General features: G+C 36.5%; 2 protein-coding genes across 29 annotated transcripts in view; one reads left to right on the plus strand and one right to left on the minus strand.

Moving 5' to 3' along the window:
* Positions 1 to 6759, plus strand: part of bmp2k (BMP2 inducible kinase) — a 65530-nt gene extending 58771 nt beyond the window's left edge. For 2 of the 4 annotated variants that reach the window (XM_087251836.1, XM_087251833.1), the window contains exon 16: positions 4321 to 6759. In XM_087251836.1, coding sequence (XP_087107962.1) covers positions 4321 to 4474 — 154 coding nt within the window. In that variant the 3' untranslated portion in view covers positions 4475 to 6759. 4 annotated transcript variants of the gene reach the window in all.
* Positions 6760 to 8600: 1841 nt separating this feature from the next.
* The window catches only part of paqr3a (progestin and adipoQ receptor family member IIIa), a 238227-nt gene continuing 231687 nt past the window's right edge, over positions 8601 to 15140 (minus strand). For 24 of the 25 annotated variants that reach the window (XM_087251519.1, XM_087251506.1, XM_087251504.1 and 21 more), the window contains 3 exons: positions 14523 to 14720; positions 11773 to 11863; positions 8601 to 9817 (listed from right to left, as the gene is read on the minus strand). In XM_087251519.1, coding sequence (XP_087107645.1) covers positions 9675 to 9817; positions 11773 to 11863; positions 14523 to 14720 — 432 coding nt within the window. In that variant the 3' untranslated portion in view covers positions 8601 to 9674. 25 annotated transcript variants of the gene reach the window in all.

The raw sequence follows: 15140 nt of genomic DNA on the forward strand, positions 1-15140 counted from the left end.
ATTGTTTCATTAGTATTTTAATTTAATATTTTTCTTCATATGATGTTTATTATAATGTAATTTTGTTCAGATTATAATATATACTATAAATACTAACTATACTACAGTGATCTGCATTAAACAACCTGAACAAATCAGTCCTCTCTCTCTCGATTTGATCAAAAATGTAAATGAGGCCTTCCGATTAACAGTCCAGTGGACCCTAGCAACAGCCTAGAAACCACTCGGAACACCCTAGCAACTACCTAGGAATGCCTTAGCAACATCTTAGCAACCGCCTAGCAACCACTTCTCAACCGCTGTGCTTCCTGCCAACTGCCTTTGAGTCCCCGGCACAGTCACGTTGGCTTTCTCAAGCCAACATCAAAGTTCGTCAACGAACTTTAGGTTCTAGTTTCAATTATTATTGTCTTTTGTCTATTAGTGTCTTTTTCTTGATTGCATTTAGATTGTTTATTAGATTTTTTGGAGATACACTCCCACTGCAGAATCATCCCAATCAATTTACCATTATCAATTCTTTCCAAACAGAGATTTTAAGTCATCTGATGAAATTGAATTCATATCGCTATATATGTATATATTGCAAAATAAAAAAATATTGCAATGTTAGTTGTGCAAAACGAACAAAAATTTGTTCAAACTACTTTTTTTCTAACGAAACAATTTTTAGACTTTTTGGGGCAGAAATTTTTGTTTTTTATTTTATTATTTATATTTTATATTCAATGCACTTAAATTAGAAAAAAAAAACTAATAATTTATTATTTTTTTTAAAAATCACCAAATCTATTGTTTGTTAGTGATGATAATTTTTGTAAGTATTTTAAAACACAATTTTGTATAGATGACATGTCTTTCACGTTTTAAGTAAAATTGTCATTTAGAACTTTATTTGGTCATAATGAAAAATGTTGATGAGTGAAAGGAATTTTTTAGAATGAACATTAAGATGAGTGAAATATACATGGCAATATTATTCAGTCACAAAACTCCAGATCACAAGGATTTCAGGTTTTTCAGATATTAATGGAATTTGGCTGAAGATATAGCAGTGCAATGGTAAATAACGCTACACTTTGAGCACTGATTAAATACCTTTAAAGCACTGGATCCTTTTCAGATTTGAACAATAATCGTTTTATTGTATTTTTAAACAATCATCATGTTTACTAAATTTAAATCATCCGATTAAACGATGGCCAAAAATGCATTGTTCATTTAAATGCTTTGTCCTATTGTTAAAGTGAGTGTTTAAAAGAGAAAACAATGAAGCAGCCCTTAAACAACCGAAAAAACACAATGTCTGTAAAGTAATTTGCATACATTATGAGGACAAAGAAAGACAATCGGCTTGACATCTGCTGAACTGGGTGAAGAGAGTTCTGGGTAATCCACAAGATCCACAACAATCTCAGACCAATGTGACATTCCCATTATGTTTCTTATTCAGGGAAAGTCTTGGAGCCATCATGCAGCAGCTGACTTTATAGAGCTGTCGTAATCGGATGGGCCTGGAAAAAAGAGCACTCAATATTCTTCTTTTGGTCAAGATCTTCTTATATGATTAAGGACGTTCTGTGGATTGTTGTATTCTGGGAGGAAGGCGTGATTAGATGTGTTGTAATCCGGACGGTCTAAACAGTCTGCTTGTGTGTGTGTATGTATGTATGTATGTATGTGTGTGTGTGTGTGTGTGTGTGTATATATATATATATATATATATATATATATATATATATATATATATATATATATATATAATTTTTTTCTCTCTTCAGATTTCTTTTCAGTTGCAGTTTCTCCGTCTACTGTTGAATATCGTATAGCAGAAGTAGTCTTTATTTAATTAGTTATTTAACTTTGTTTTGTTTATATATTTTTGGAAATCATACTGTATATATAGATATATGGGAGTGGGTTTGGCTAATCCCGAGTCTCGCTCTGCCAGTTTGGACGGATGTGATGAGAACAGATCCGCAGCTCTGTCTGCTCAGCAGGGGAAGGATGGCAATGGAGAACCATGTTGAGAAATTCAGCCGTTTCAAATTTTAGAAAAATATCTCAATAATTATACATGTTGACAAATATTGTGTTTTTCTGTAGCAAAGCTTGCCTTGCTTAAACGAATTGTGTGAAAAGAAATTGATAGTTTTCCTTACACTTTCAGTGTCTCATAAAATGTCTATTTTCTTTTCCTTAAAATAATAATATAAAATAAATCGAAAATGTCTAGAACAGACAAGCCAAACTAGCCCAGCCATCTGAAAATGGTTTAAAGATTGTCATTTCAGATTTAATGTAACCTTATATTTGTGGATTTTATTGTTAGGCTACAAAGAAAAATCTATCTGAAATGAAATGTTTCAGTGTAAATGAATCAGATTTAGTATAAAATGTACACATGGCGGATAGAAGATAATGCAGAGACTTTGGTGAGCGGATCAAGCCAATAGGAAATTACCCATGGCAATTTGAATTTGTAAAGTAGTTTCCTATATTAACCTTTATTTGGCCCACGATTATTTGGTATTTGGACCTTTATGCAAAAAAGTTTGGGCACTCTTGGTCTAAAATATCCTGCCTAAGCTTCATAATAAGTATAGATCCAAAGCTGCTTTACAAAAGGTGCATGTTATTACATTATAATCAAAATCAGAAAGTTAAGGTGTTGATAGTAAATATACAGTCAATCTACACTTTAAAAACTACTCAATATTAACTAGCAGCATCTTAATAACAGCCTATTAAAAATATATTGTCTATTTATTAGTACTTATAAAGTACCTATTCTGTATGATCGTATTTTACATCCCTAATTCTACCCAATACCTAAACTCAACGTTGTAGAAAATGCAGTTCCTTCATGTTGTTCCAACATAAATGAAGTTAACTTAATTGTTTTTGCAAATTTAAGTCAGTTGAACATAAAACAATGAAGTTGTTCCCCTCAATATACAGGGTGAGCCATTTATATGGATACACCTTAATAAAATGGGAATGGTTGGTGATATTAATCCTGTTTGTGGCACATTAGTATATGTGAGGGGGCTTGTAACTAACACATGAAAGAATAAAGTTACATTCAAAACCAAGCACACCATTGTTTTTCATGTGAAATACACAAGTTTATTAAGGTGTATCTATATAAATGGCCCACCTTCTATATCTCAATGAGCCCAAACTAGGGCCATATATATACATCTCAATGTCCTACCTCAATATATACTGAGGGTACTACCTTGACAACTAATAATAAGAAATAAAAAATAAATATATATATATAATTTTTGGTTTATTAATAGCGAGAGTTGTACCTTAAAATAAAGTGACCAAAAACCCACTTTTATAGTTTTGTCACCAAATCATATTTTGTTAGCATTTGCTATTTATAAGTATTTGAGTAAAACATGTAGTTTCATTTAGTAAATTACTGATAGCATCTCTTTAACATTTCAAATAAAAATGTTATTTTAAGATAAATTGTTCTTGACTTTATCATTTTAAGACAACACAATACCAATGTTTTGACTTCAGAACGGTTATGAAATCAATATTTGACATAATAACCAATGATACATCACACATAAAAAACATTTGTTATCCTGCACAGTTGTTATTTATTTTCTCAAGTTAATACATTTTTTTAAATGTTTGTAATTTGTTTTTATTTAAAATTAGGAAGAAAGGTTATCAGATATTCACAGAAAAAAAAATTATACATTATTTTACTTACACCCATATCTAAAATATGGCCAAAATCCAAAAATAACTGAGGGCTTTGGGCTGAAGATAAATATAGCAAATTGTATTACAAAGTTGCCACAGGTAATTTTCTAATTTTTAAAATAATATTTAAAAATAAATAGAAATCTTATTAGCCTAACTAATGCTTTATACTTTTTTCAACATTTTATAATTAATTTTATAATAACTTATAACAAGAAAAACAAACAATTCCATTAACACAGAGTTTAATGCACATTTAAATTAATCTAGTCTGTTCACAAAATTTAATTGCAACATTTCATTCAAGTTGTTGTTTTGTAGCTAAAAAAATACAATTAAGAAACAAAAAAATATAATAAATTAGAAATGACAATCTCTATTAAAGGGCTGCCCCCAACCCTCCCCTTAATTTTTTCTCTGTTCTCAGATGGGATGGTGGGTCAAATCAAAGGTTATTATGGGCCAACTTTGGCCTGCAGGCCCTAGTTTGGGCATTTCTGAACTAGAGTTTAGGCAGCCCGAAACAGCACTTTAATCATTTAAAGTCATGTCATGCACATCAGACATTCATTTTTGCTGTTCATTCAGCAGGAGCCGGTGTGCTGACAGCAGAGAATCCAGTGGAGAACCCCAGTGTTTCTGTTCAAGACACCACCCCGCCACTGGCCAAAGAGCGCAAACCTGCAAAGAAAAGCAGCTCCACTGGTTCCCTGCCTCAAAAAGCCCGCGAGGACTCAGACAGTGATTTTGAGTCTGATCCTCCCTCTCCCAAAAGCAGTGAAGATGAGGAGGTGGAAGAAGAGGAAGCTCTCAACAGCGAACATGAAGACACCGAGCCTGAAAACCTGGGACAGAGGCCTCTGCTAATGGACTCTGAAGATGAGATAGAAGAAGAGGAGGACAAACACAGCTCAGACTCCGACTGTGACTCTAGAAAAGCGAAACTCTCAGAGGTCCCACCTGCTGTTGAATCTGGAGCCAGCGTGATCACTCCCCCCATTTCACCAAGCGCCTCAATGACTGCCAAAAACCTAGTGGATGTGTTTGGTGCTGTTCCTTTCGTTGGCAGCGGTCAGGCACCGGAGAGCTCTGATATTTTTGCCAAAGCCCCTTTCAGACAGGCTAGCCAGGAGAACGCCTTAGAAGAGACTGACGTTTTCACCAAAGCTCCTTTCAGTAGAAACCTCTCCAGATCCAGCAGGAGCGGCGATGGACCCGGCGGCCAGACACCACCCATTTCCCCCGACAGCGTGGATGTATTCGGATTCTCACCTTTCCACATCATACCCACCTCCGGGACCCTGGAGGACGTTTTTGACCAAGCCTCTTTGGACGAATCAGCGAGTCCTCAGCAGCAGAGGCAGAAGCAGCGCAGCCTTCAGAAACTCTCCTCACGGCAAAGGCGCACCAAACAGGAGGCCAGTAGCACCAACGGAAAGCGACACCACGGGACGCCAACCGGTGGCAGAAAGACCAACAAGCCTAGCTTCCGCACTCCTGAGCGGGTACGAAGGCACAAGAAAGTCGGCAGACGGGACTCTCAGAGCAGCAATGAGTTCCTCAGCACATCCGACTCCAAAGAGAACATCAGTATTTCCCTGGGCGAGGTGATGGAGAAAGCAGTTGCTCTGCCCTCAGAGGAGGTTTCGCTGGATCCTTTTGGAGCCAAGCCTTTCCATCCGCAAGATGGTAGTCGACACCAGAGCTTGGGAGATGGAAAAAGTGAGATCAACTCGAATAACGGCAGGCCAAGGACCAGCTCGCTGCACAGTGTGTTTGATGGAAACAAGATGGATGACTTTGGAGCTGTGCCTTTCACAGAACTGGTGGTCCAAAGCGGAGCTCCGCAAACCCCTCAGATAGATCTAGACCCATTCGGAGCCGCACCTTTCCCGTCAAAGCAGTGAATGTCTCGTCTTCCAACACACAAGAGACTGAACACAAACACACACCTACACATGCATTGCTACATTATGCAAAGTCCGAGCAGCCTTTGGAGAAGTCTTTAGTGGACGACAGTGATGTGATCTCTGTCTGTGCTGCCCATTGGGATGTAGGCCTTTCAATTAGATGTTCAACTTTTGTAGGGTTTTTTTTATTTTTTTTTTTTAAGTATTTTAATATCTAACTGGACAGCAGTAACAGTTTTTGTTTTCATTTGGTGACTTAAACCTGTGGTTTATGAGTGCTTTTGAATAAGCATTTTCTTTAGCCTTTTACTTGCTAGAAACCTTCTATGCTGCAATTTAGTAAGCGCTCTGTGCTCGTTAAAAAACACAGTGGAGATGCGTTTATAATCCTTCATTTTAATAGGATTAAAAGCAAAAATACCAATGTAGTTGAGCATTTTATACTTCATCGTTGACCACTGAGTTGGGAAAACTCGCCGACCAACATGATGAAACACCACGAAGCCTTATCTGGGTTTTCCTCACCCTGCGTAACTGTACCTCAAACATACAATGGCTGTAGAAGCGCATGTGTCAGCGGAGTCATCCGAAAGTAGGCCTTTCGTCATTCACATAGATGGTTTTATTCACATTTTTACACTTTTATTCATTGTTTTAAATCCTGGCGTTTTGTTTTTGACTATGTCCTTACGTCATACATGAAAAGGGAGTTTTGGAAAATTGACCACACTAGAGAATTTAAACGCAAGTCAGTTGATATTTGTAATTGCCCACGCTGAATGAAACATCTGTTGTTATCAATAGATGTTTCACAAGATCTGTATGTACATTAGGCATGAATATTTAGAGCTCTTTTAAGAAAGGGAAGTAAATAAAGCTTTAAGAAAAATTAAGTTTGCATATTTATATAACGTCCATTTTTAAAGCTAGTTTTAAAGTAAGCACAAAGGGCCATCTAGGGATTCATTTATATCACTGAATATTTGCAGTTGGAACATTTAAGACCAAAAATGCTTTATACCCCCCCCCCCCCAACTCCTTTCAAACATTGCAATGTTTTTTATTATTATTATGTAATACTACACTCTAACAATGCAATAAAATCATTTTTGTGAGAGAACGGCATTTGTGTGTTTTGTCAACACAATCTCACAGCAATTCGTACCTTTTTGATTTAGTGGCTAATTCGTATGAATTCATACGATCTATTTCGTACAATTTAGTACGACTTGCTCATGCCCCAATGACGGTTGGGTTTAGGGTGGGGTTAGGTGCCACGCCTCCTTTTTAAAATCGTACAAGTTCGTACGACTGAACTCGTACGAATTCGAACAACATAGCCACTAAACTGGCAAAACGTAAAATATTTACGTTTTCTCATGAGATCAGGCTGGTTTTGTTGTTGGTCAGACAGTGATTACTTTTATATAAACACCAGTAATGGAATCATTTGCTCGTATCTGAATAAGACAATATTATGATGGTGTTTACATGAGCTGCTTTTAGAATGTTTCTTTCTTGATTCCGTTTTACACGTTATAAAGCATAATTCGATTAATGTCACTGCGTCAGCACGCTAGCTACATTTCCTTTGGAGTTTCATGTAATTTCAGGTATTTTATTCTTAATTTGTCGACTTCAACTGCAGTTTGGCACTTTTTCTTTCATCCAGGAACATTTCATGCATGCCCCTGTGACAAACAAGATATTGGATGAGAGATATAATGTACAGCACTTCAAGTATGCAACTAAAATCGGCATACTCAACGTCTTTATTCGATTTTTGTTTAGTTTGATTATGACTTGTCAAATTAAAGCCCCGGTCAGATCACACAAATTTGTCACAATTTCGGCAAGATTTTCTTGATGTAGGGTGTTGTGGGGATCCGTAAGTGACAAATGGGCGTCTTGACAACATTCAATCGTTTATTCTCATGTATTGTAGTATAGTTCACGACCACTGATCCCATGCCTGCGACGCCTCACGACACCATCGCAGAAAGTCTAGCATGTTTAATTTCCCCCCTGTTCTTCACGAAGTATTCAGTCACGTGGATGACACTGTGCAATAGCAGCACATCAATGCGCTGGTCTGGTGATCGAAAAAATTGCTTGTTTACATGGTATAATCAGAGTATTGTCTTAATCGTATTAAAATCAGACTATTAGTGTCCATGACATACTCAGTTACTAATGCCAAGTTTAGTGTGCATAATTTTACGTTTTGAGAAATCGCAGACAAATGCCTGAAATCACAGGCAAATCGGTGCTCATTCATGTGAGTAACAATCACACAGTGTGAACTATCAAAGATGCAATCGGAGAGAATCGCTGATGAGTCGCTAACACCCATCAGATATTTGCCGTGCTAAATATCTAGAGCTGTCGGCGATTCAAACCATACTGTGTGAAATGTGTTCTGAGTGAAAATAACATGAGAGCAGCATCCACTAGTATAGGCCGAAGGTTGGGGCAGAGGTTAAAAGCATTTATTTTTTGTTAATTTGAACCCAAAAAATGGAAAAAACTAGTGTAAATTTGGCAGCAGCACCTGTTTCTGTTTCTCAGTAAATATCACAACGAAAAAGAAATGAAGTTGAGGAGAAATTGCTAATTTCCTTCAAAGGCCAGGTGAGCAAAATAAGTACATTTCCTAACCTTCTAAAAAGGCTTCTGTCTCATTACATAGTTGATAATAAAAGACATACTACGTGACCTCGCTTTGTTTCTATGTCACTTCTCGAGTTTTGGGTTGTGAGATGTAGTTTGCGGAACAAGGCAAAAGTTGTCAGCGATTCTCCTATTGTACAGTCATGCAGTGTGAAACCCCCTGCCACCGATCCATCTTAGTGTAAACACAGCAGACAGAACGCCACCACAGATAGTCATGCAGTGTAAAAACATCTGTGACGCCACTACTTTGAAAATCGTCTGAACTCGGCATAAAGGAATCGTCATGACTGTAGTTGAAAAGGACAAGGTGAATGTTTATTCAGCTCAAGATCATATCCCAATATACAGTACAAATAAATAAAAATAGTAAGCAACATCATGAAAACGCTCACATAAAAATGCACATCACCCTACAGTTATGCATTACAAACCGACTGCCGTTATTAATAAAAAAATAATATTATTACACCGCTGTACAGTTCACTGTTGTGAGACAAAATTAGACCTGCCCTAACACATTACAGCCCGAACTTTGTGACATTAGAGCTCTAATGAGACTAACGGAATGTTTTTTTCTTTTTTTAAATAGTGAATGTCAGTACCCAGCAAAAGTGAACTGTACACATAATGCTGTGTCTGTATTTGAAACGTGTCACGCTACAGTGTATGTGATAACCAGCAAAATATCATTTAAAAATGTTTATCTACCAATTCTGAACAAGCCCTAACAAATCTCTTTGGTTCATTGAATGTTGTCAGTAAAATGACTAATACTTAGTGTACATTAACTTCAAAATATTCCTGTTCACAAAAAAAATAAATAAATAAAACGCAGTAAGACGAAGCTTGGAAGTTTTAGGTACCAAAAGTAAACAGTAACAGACAATAAAACACTGAATGCTTAACTATTAATCGGACATTGTGCATTTGTGCAGATAGAAAAACCCACACAAGCCCATACTGTAAAATGACTTAAGAAGTGTCTTTTTTTAAAGCCTAACACTGCTTCTCTTCTCAGGTGCCTTTAAATCAATAGTCTCAACTCAATTCCTGGATAGCCGCAGCTCGGCACAGTTTGTCTCCAACCAATTCCAACTCACACCTGCTTGATAATCTCTAGTAGTCTTGAACAGCTTAATTAGTATGATCAGCTGTGTTTAATTAGGGTTGTGCAGAGCTGCGGCCCTCCAGGAATCCAGTTTGAGACCTAAGCTTTACATGTTTATGTATTTTGACTTTAAACATCTAGGCACTTATACAAAATGTATATGTATAAAAAAAACAATTTAAAAATCCATATACCTCGCTATCATATTGATAAACACTGACTGTTCCAGAGTCTTCAGTGGCGTGTCTGTGACTCTAGGAATGAAGAGGGTGGTCTGGGCAGGGGTGAGAGTGCCGGTAGCTGGTAATGAAAAGAGCAGCCTGATGCCACCAGTAGAACATCAACACCACCAGTATGTGCCAGACCTGATGACTGGAGCCCAGATAATTCAGCTGACCTGAGATTACAAGAGGAGCATGAAAGCATTAAGACAACTTCTCCGATGAACAATCTCTCAATCAGCAGTGTGAGTTGATGAGCTGATATTATATGATGCAATATATTATATCCAAGGTCTGTTGTTAGTGGATGACACTGGTAAATCTGATAAAACATTCTCATCAGAGTAATTCAAATCATCTTGACCATTAGTGAATATATTCAAATACACTCGCGCGCGCGCACGCACGCACGCGCACGCACACACACACACACACACACACACACACACACACACACACACACACACACACACACACACACACACACACACACACACACACACACACACACACACACACACACACACACACATATATATATATAAACTTTTTTTTTTAAAGGGGGCGGGGGGATCTCGTCTTCCTACTTTTATGTCCTCGGTGGATCACATGCCTGTGGTTTTTAATTTTCATAAATTATTATTATTATTATTACTTTTTTTTTACAACGGGTATTAAAGAGTAAAGAATCTTAAAACAATAGTTAATTTTTTTTTTTTGCAGAAATATATAAATAACTGTCCCTCACTGTTTTGCACCATCTCGCAAAAGAATAATAATAAAAGGTGAGAGTAGGTTAGATCAAGCGGATTGTCTTACTCTTTACGTTTAATTAAAGAGTTTAGTAAATGATTACAGCTCACATTTTGTGTGTAATGTAATTGCTTACTTTTGTGGCATGTAGTCTTGGCCTGTAATAAACAGTGTAATATACATCTTTAATCTGGCCAATGTCATGGACAATAATGATTGAAAACTTCATCATTCTCTATACAGGGTTTCTGAAGGTTTCCATCAAGTCAAATTTAAGACTTTTTAAGACCCTTTTAAGACCATTATGAATGAAATTTTAAGAGGGCTAAACACTAAAGATTATTTCTAATGACCCAGTTGGGCCAATGGATTTTTTTTCCTGCCACAAAAAAAAAAAAAAAAAATCAAATGTAATTATATCCTACTGACATACTTTAATGTGTCAAAACAAGAAAACTGTAGTTGTATACACTATTTTCAACATTTTAATATTTCTTTCTTTTTTTAACATTATTAAAAATATATTTATTGTTGAGGCAATTACATAAATAATCAAAAATGTATATTTGTTGGCTTGTGGTCCAAAGTAATTGAGTGTAACTTCTATTTAACCTAATGCGTTTCTGTTATAAAACCTTAAGTTTCATGTCTATTTATAAATATTATATCTACTCCCCTTTCTGTAATAGTTTTTGTACGAATGGAAGATAAAATATAGGGATAAATTGTCCTGTTATCATCATGAGGAACTGTGTAATTGTTTTTTGTTTTCTTTCCCTGATTTTATTAAGTTTTTATTGTTGGTGATTGGATGGAGGACGGCTCGATTGGGTAGCTTTACTTGGACAGAGGAAAATTAAGATCTGTTTAAAATTAAGACTTACAACGAAGTAATTCAGTGAATTTAAGGCTTTTTAGGGCATTAAATTTAGTTTTTGAAATTTAAGGTATTTTAAGTCTTTTTAAGACCCCATGGGTACCCTGCAATAGCCTGTTTATTAACACTACAAAAAAGCTTCAATAGATAAACTTAGTTGACAAAGAAAAGTCCTTGTAAAGCACTTATTAATATTGTAAAGCACATATTAATCTCATATTAACCTTATAAGCACATATTAATCTAATTATATTAAGCTAATTGAATAACTAATTAAAATAAAATGCTAAAAAAATGTAGCATTGTGAAAATAAGATATTACGTGTTCAAGTGTGAGTTGAGTTGATTAATGCAGGTGTAACCTTTGGTTTAGTCATTCACTTCAAAACTTTTTCATTGGGTAAAATATCCACAAATGCTGTCAGGAATGTCAGGATGCGTATTCTTTTAAAAATATTAAATAGAGCTTCTTATTGAAGTGTTGGAATGAATTTCATTTACCTGGAAAATACCGCTCTGGAACTTTAGACATGTAGAAGACAATAGCAGCTACAGCAAGTAAATACATGATCAGCACTTTGGGAAGAAACTCCTATAAAAAAAAATAAATAAGTTTTTTTTTTCAGAATGTTACATATATAAACACAATACTACCACTACTACTACTGTTTCTGTTAAAATGGGTGAAGATATATTCATCACCATAGCTGTTACTCATGATTGTACATAAAAATAAATAAATTAAAACCATATAAAAACAAAAAAAACATACCCAGGGCATATACCAAATATATACATGTTCTCAGGCCTTTTTAGAATTAACTTTCACATACTCGCCAATGCATTTTTTTTGTTTTACTAAACTTGTATTCATTTAGTGTTTATTTTACAGTATCTATTTATTAGTATGTTATAAGTAATACTAAATATACATTTACCACATTTTACTATGAAATATCACAATATAATTAAAATCATTATTTGTTTAAATAAGCAAATAATTATATATACTTAAATATTCTGTTAGATTGAAAGACTGATAGACCAACAGATACACATTTACAGACAGATAGATAGATACAGACCAATAGATAGACATATAGACAGACAGAGACAGAGAGATAGACAGATAGACCAATAGACGGACAGATAGTCAGACAAATAGACCAATAGAGGAATTACCAACCTACGTCACACGGGTTCCCAGTTGCAATAGCAAATGTGCCGTGTTGTGCGGTAGGATGCCAGATTCGAAAACTTTTACTGTACACCACACTGGTTTTAATGCCAAACGCAGACGTCTTTGGCTCAAAGGGAGCTGAATGGAGTGAGGACCTAATAAAAATGCTGGACTCTGCAGTTTTCATTTCAAATCAGGTAAGTTTACGCTTTGCTGAATCATACACATTACTCGTTTTGATTGCAGCAACGATTTCAGAAAACAGTTAAATTTGGTTAATTAAACTTCAGACACCTAATGTTAAGAATAAAATGTAAGAATATATATTTCACATACCCTGCCGTACAGGTGTAGTTCGCTGTCAGAATGCAGTTGTTTTGCTTGTTGATGATTACCCAATGCTTGTACAGTTCTGTCTTCTTGTCTTTGGCGAGGCAGAACCTCGGTTTTTAGAAATACATAGTATTGAATCTGGTCATCATGGAGCATTATTTCTTGCACATGACCACACGGAACAACATTTTTGGCATCCAAAGACTTGTAGGCCTTAAACTTCTCTCTTGGAAAAACACTTGGAGCTTCAATGAGATTGTATAATTGGGGCTGGATGCTTGGCCATTTTGTCTCATCCAATATCCATTGGGAGGGTGCTGTCGCAAACGCACCTGTCAAACGATTGCCGCTCAATTTAACGTTAATTTTGCTAAATAACTGTGGTTTTCACTGGGTGACAAGCTGTTATAATACGCTGAAAGCATTATGTAAATATTATATATAATATGTAATCAATACAACTTCTCTCTAATACAACAACAAACTCTGTACCACATCGGATGTCATTCCCCTCGCTGTAAATGCTAGAGCTCCTGTTTTGTTTCTGCAACCCCGCTGTGCGCGCATCCTGAATGTTTACAAACATGGTAATTCATCTATAGATAAGACATATTCACAGAGAGACAGACAGACATAAACAGATGTCAGTAAATAGACAGACAGACAAGTGGGCACAGATAGACAGGCTGATAGAAAGACAAAGACAGATAGACAGACCAATAGATAGACGTACTGTAGAGACAGAAAGACAAATAGACCAAAAGGTAGACATAGACAAACAGAAAGACAGACCGGTCTGTCATGTGTGAACAGGTCATTTTTGAGAATACCGCTAAATTCTCTGGAAAGAGAAGTTGTAACATTACCGGTAATTTGCCGGAATACTGCGCTGTGTGAAGGCAGAAGGAAAATACTCGAAAAGAGTGTTCACGCTTAGAACGTGATGACGTGAGATGTTTACTCCAGCCAATTAGAACATTCAGACGCATTCACATCCACGAAAATAAAATCTTTTGAATATTTTTTTTCCCCAAAAACATGTAGCTGCTAGATGTTAGTCAGATAACGTTTCTATGTTCCTTCTTAATGCCAAATGTTAAACAAATTATCGATAAAATGCTTTGGATGAGCTGTTGTTTGTTTCCTTCAAGCTCTGCTTCAGTTGCTTGATGCGTGTGTACGTGAAGGAGTGCTCCAGTGAGCACACACACATATTATGTATATCTCGACATGCGAAAGTGTTCCTCCGCATGTTTTCATCAAAGTTGTTTACAATACTCATCCATCCATAGAACTTGTATGTAGTCAAATGTGTAAATATTTAGCTGTGCTTCTGAGACAAAGCATCTGCATGAATACTAAAGCTTTAAATAAAAGTAAAACCATCAACAAAAGCCCGGCCCCTTCAGCCGTTAAGAGCTCATTTCTGGTTAATGATGTCAGAATTTACCGATATTATGAAATGGATGTGTGAATGTTCTTTTCCAGAAAAATTCCAGAATGTCCTTGCCTGTGTGAACAACACTTTTTTGAATTTACATTTTTTTTACTAGTTCTGGTAATTTTCTGACTATTTACCGATATCACTGGGTAAAAGCAGCTACTGTATGGACAGACAGACAACTGTATATGTATAAGACAGACAAATATATAGACAGGCTGATAGAAAGACAGACAAACAGACAGAAATTCATTAGTTCTAAAAACAAAATAAAACAAGCATTAGTGTTCGAGTTACCTGGACTATTTGTGAACCGAAGCCGCCGCTGATCCAGATCCAGTGAAAGGTGGGGATTAGGCCGTATCCTGCTACAGCACAGAAGAGAAGAGAGCGCAGCTTCTGCCACTTCTTGCTCAAGTAATGAGGGTGAATCTGGGCAAAGAAAACTGCCAACATCATGGCCAGAACGGTTACCAGATACACCTGCCGCCAGTACTGCAAACACCAGACACAAAACAACATTAGGCACATGCAAGTCATCACAATGTGCACAACACACACACACACACACCACACGCACACAAAGTAAATCACTCACAAAAAAAAAAAAAAAAAGCAGTGGAGAAAGCGGTCTCTTTCTCTTGGGGCGCTTGGCTGATTGAGTAGTCATCCAAAAAGCAAAGCTAAATACTTGGCAGGGGGAGAGTGGCGATGGCTCACCCACGTGTGAATGTCATATGGTGGGGAACAGGAGTGACGGAGTGGGTCCACGAACACGGCCATCTGCTTTGGGCTGGAGCAGATTTCTGCCGCATTCTGGGGCACAATAAGCCAGCACTTCCAATATGTGGGGAGAACCATGTGGAGCTGCGTGGCCAAAAGCGCTGGTGCTCGGAAAACAGCAAGTGGGAGTGG

Source organism: Danio rerio, chromosome 5 (assembly GCF_052040795.2).
Source record: "Danio rerio strain M-AB ecotype USA chromosome 5, GRCz13ab, whole genome shotgun sequence".
NCBI classification, from domain to species: Eukaryota; Metazoa; Chordata; class Actinopteri; order Cypriniformes; family Danionidae; genus Danio; species Danio rerio.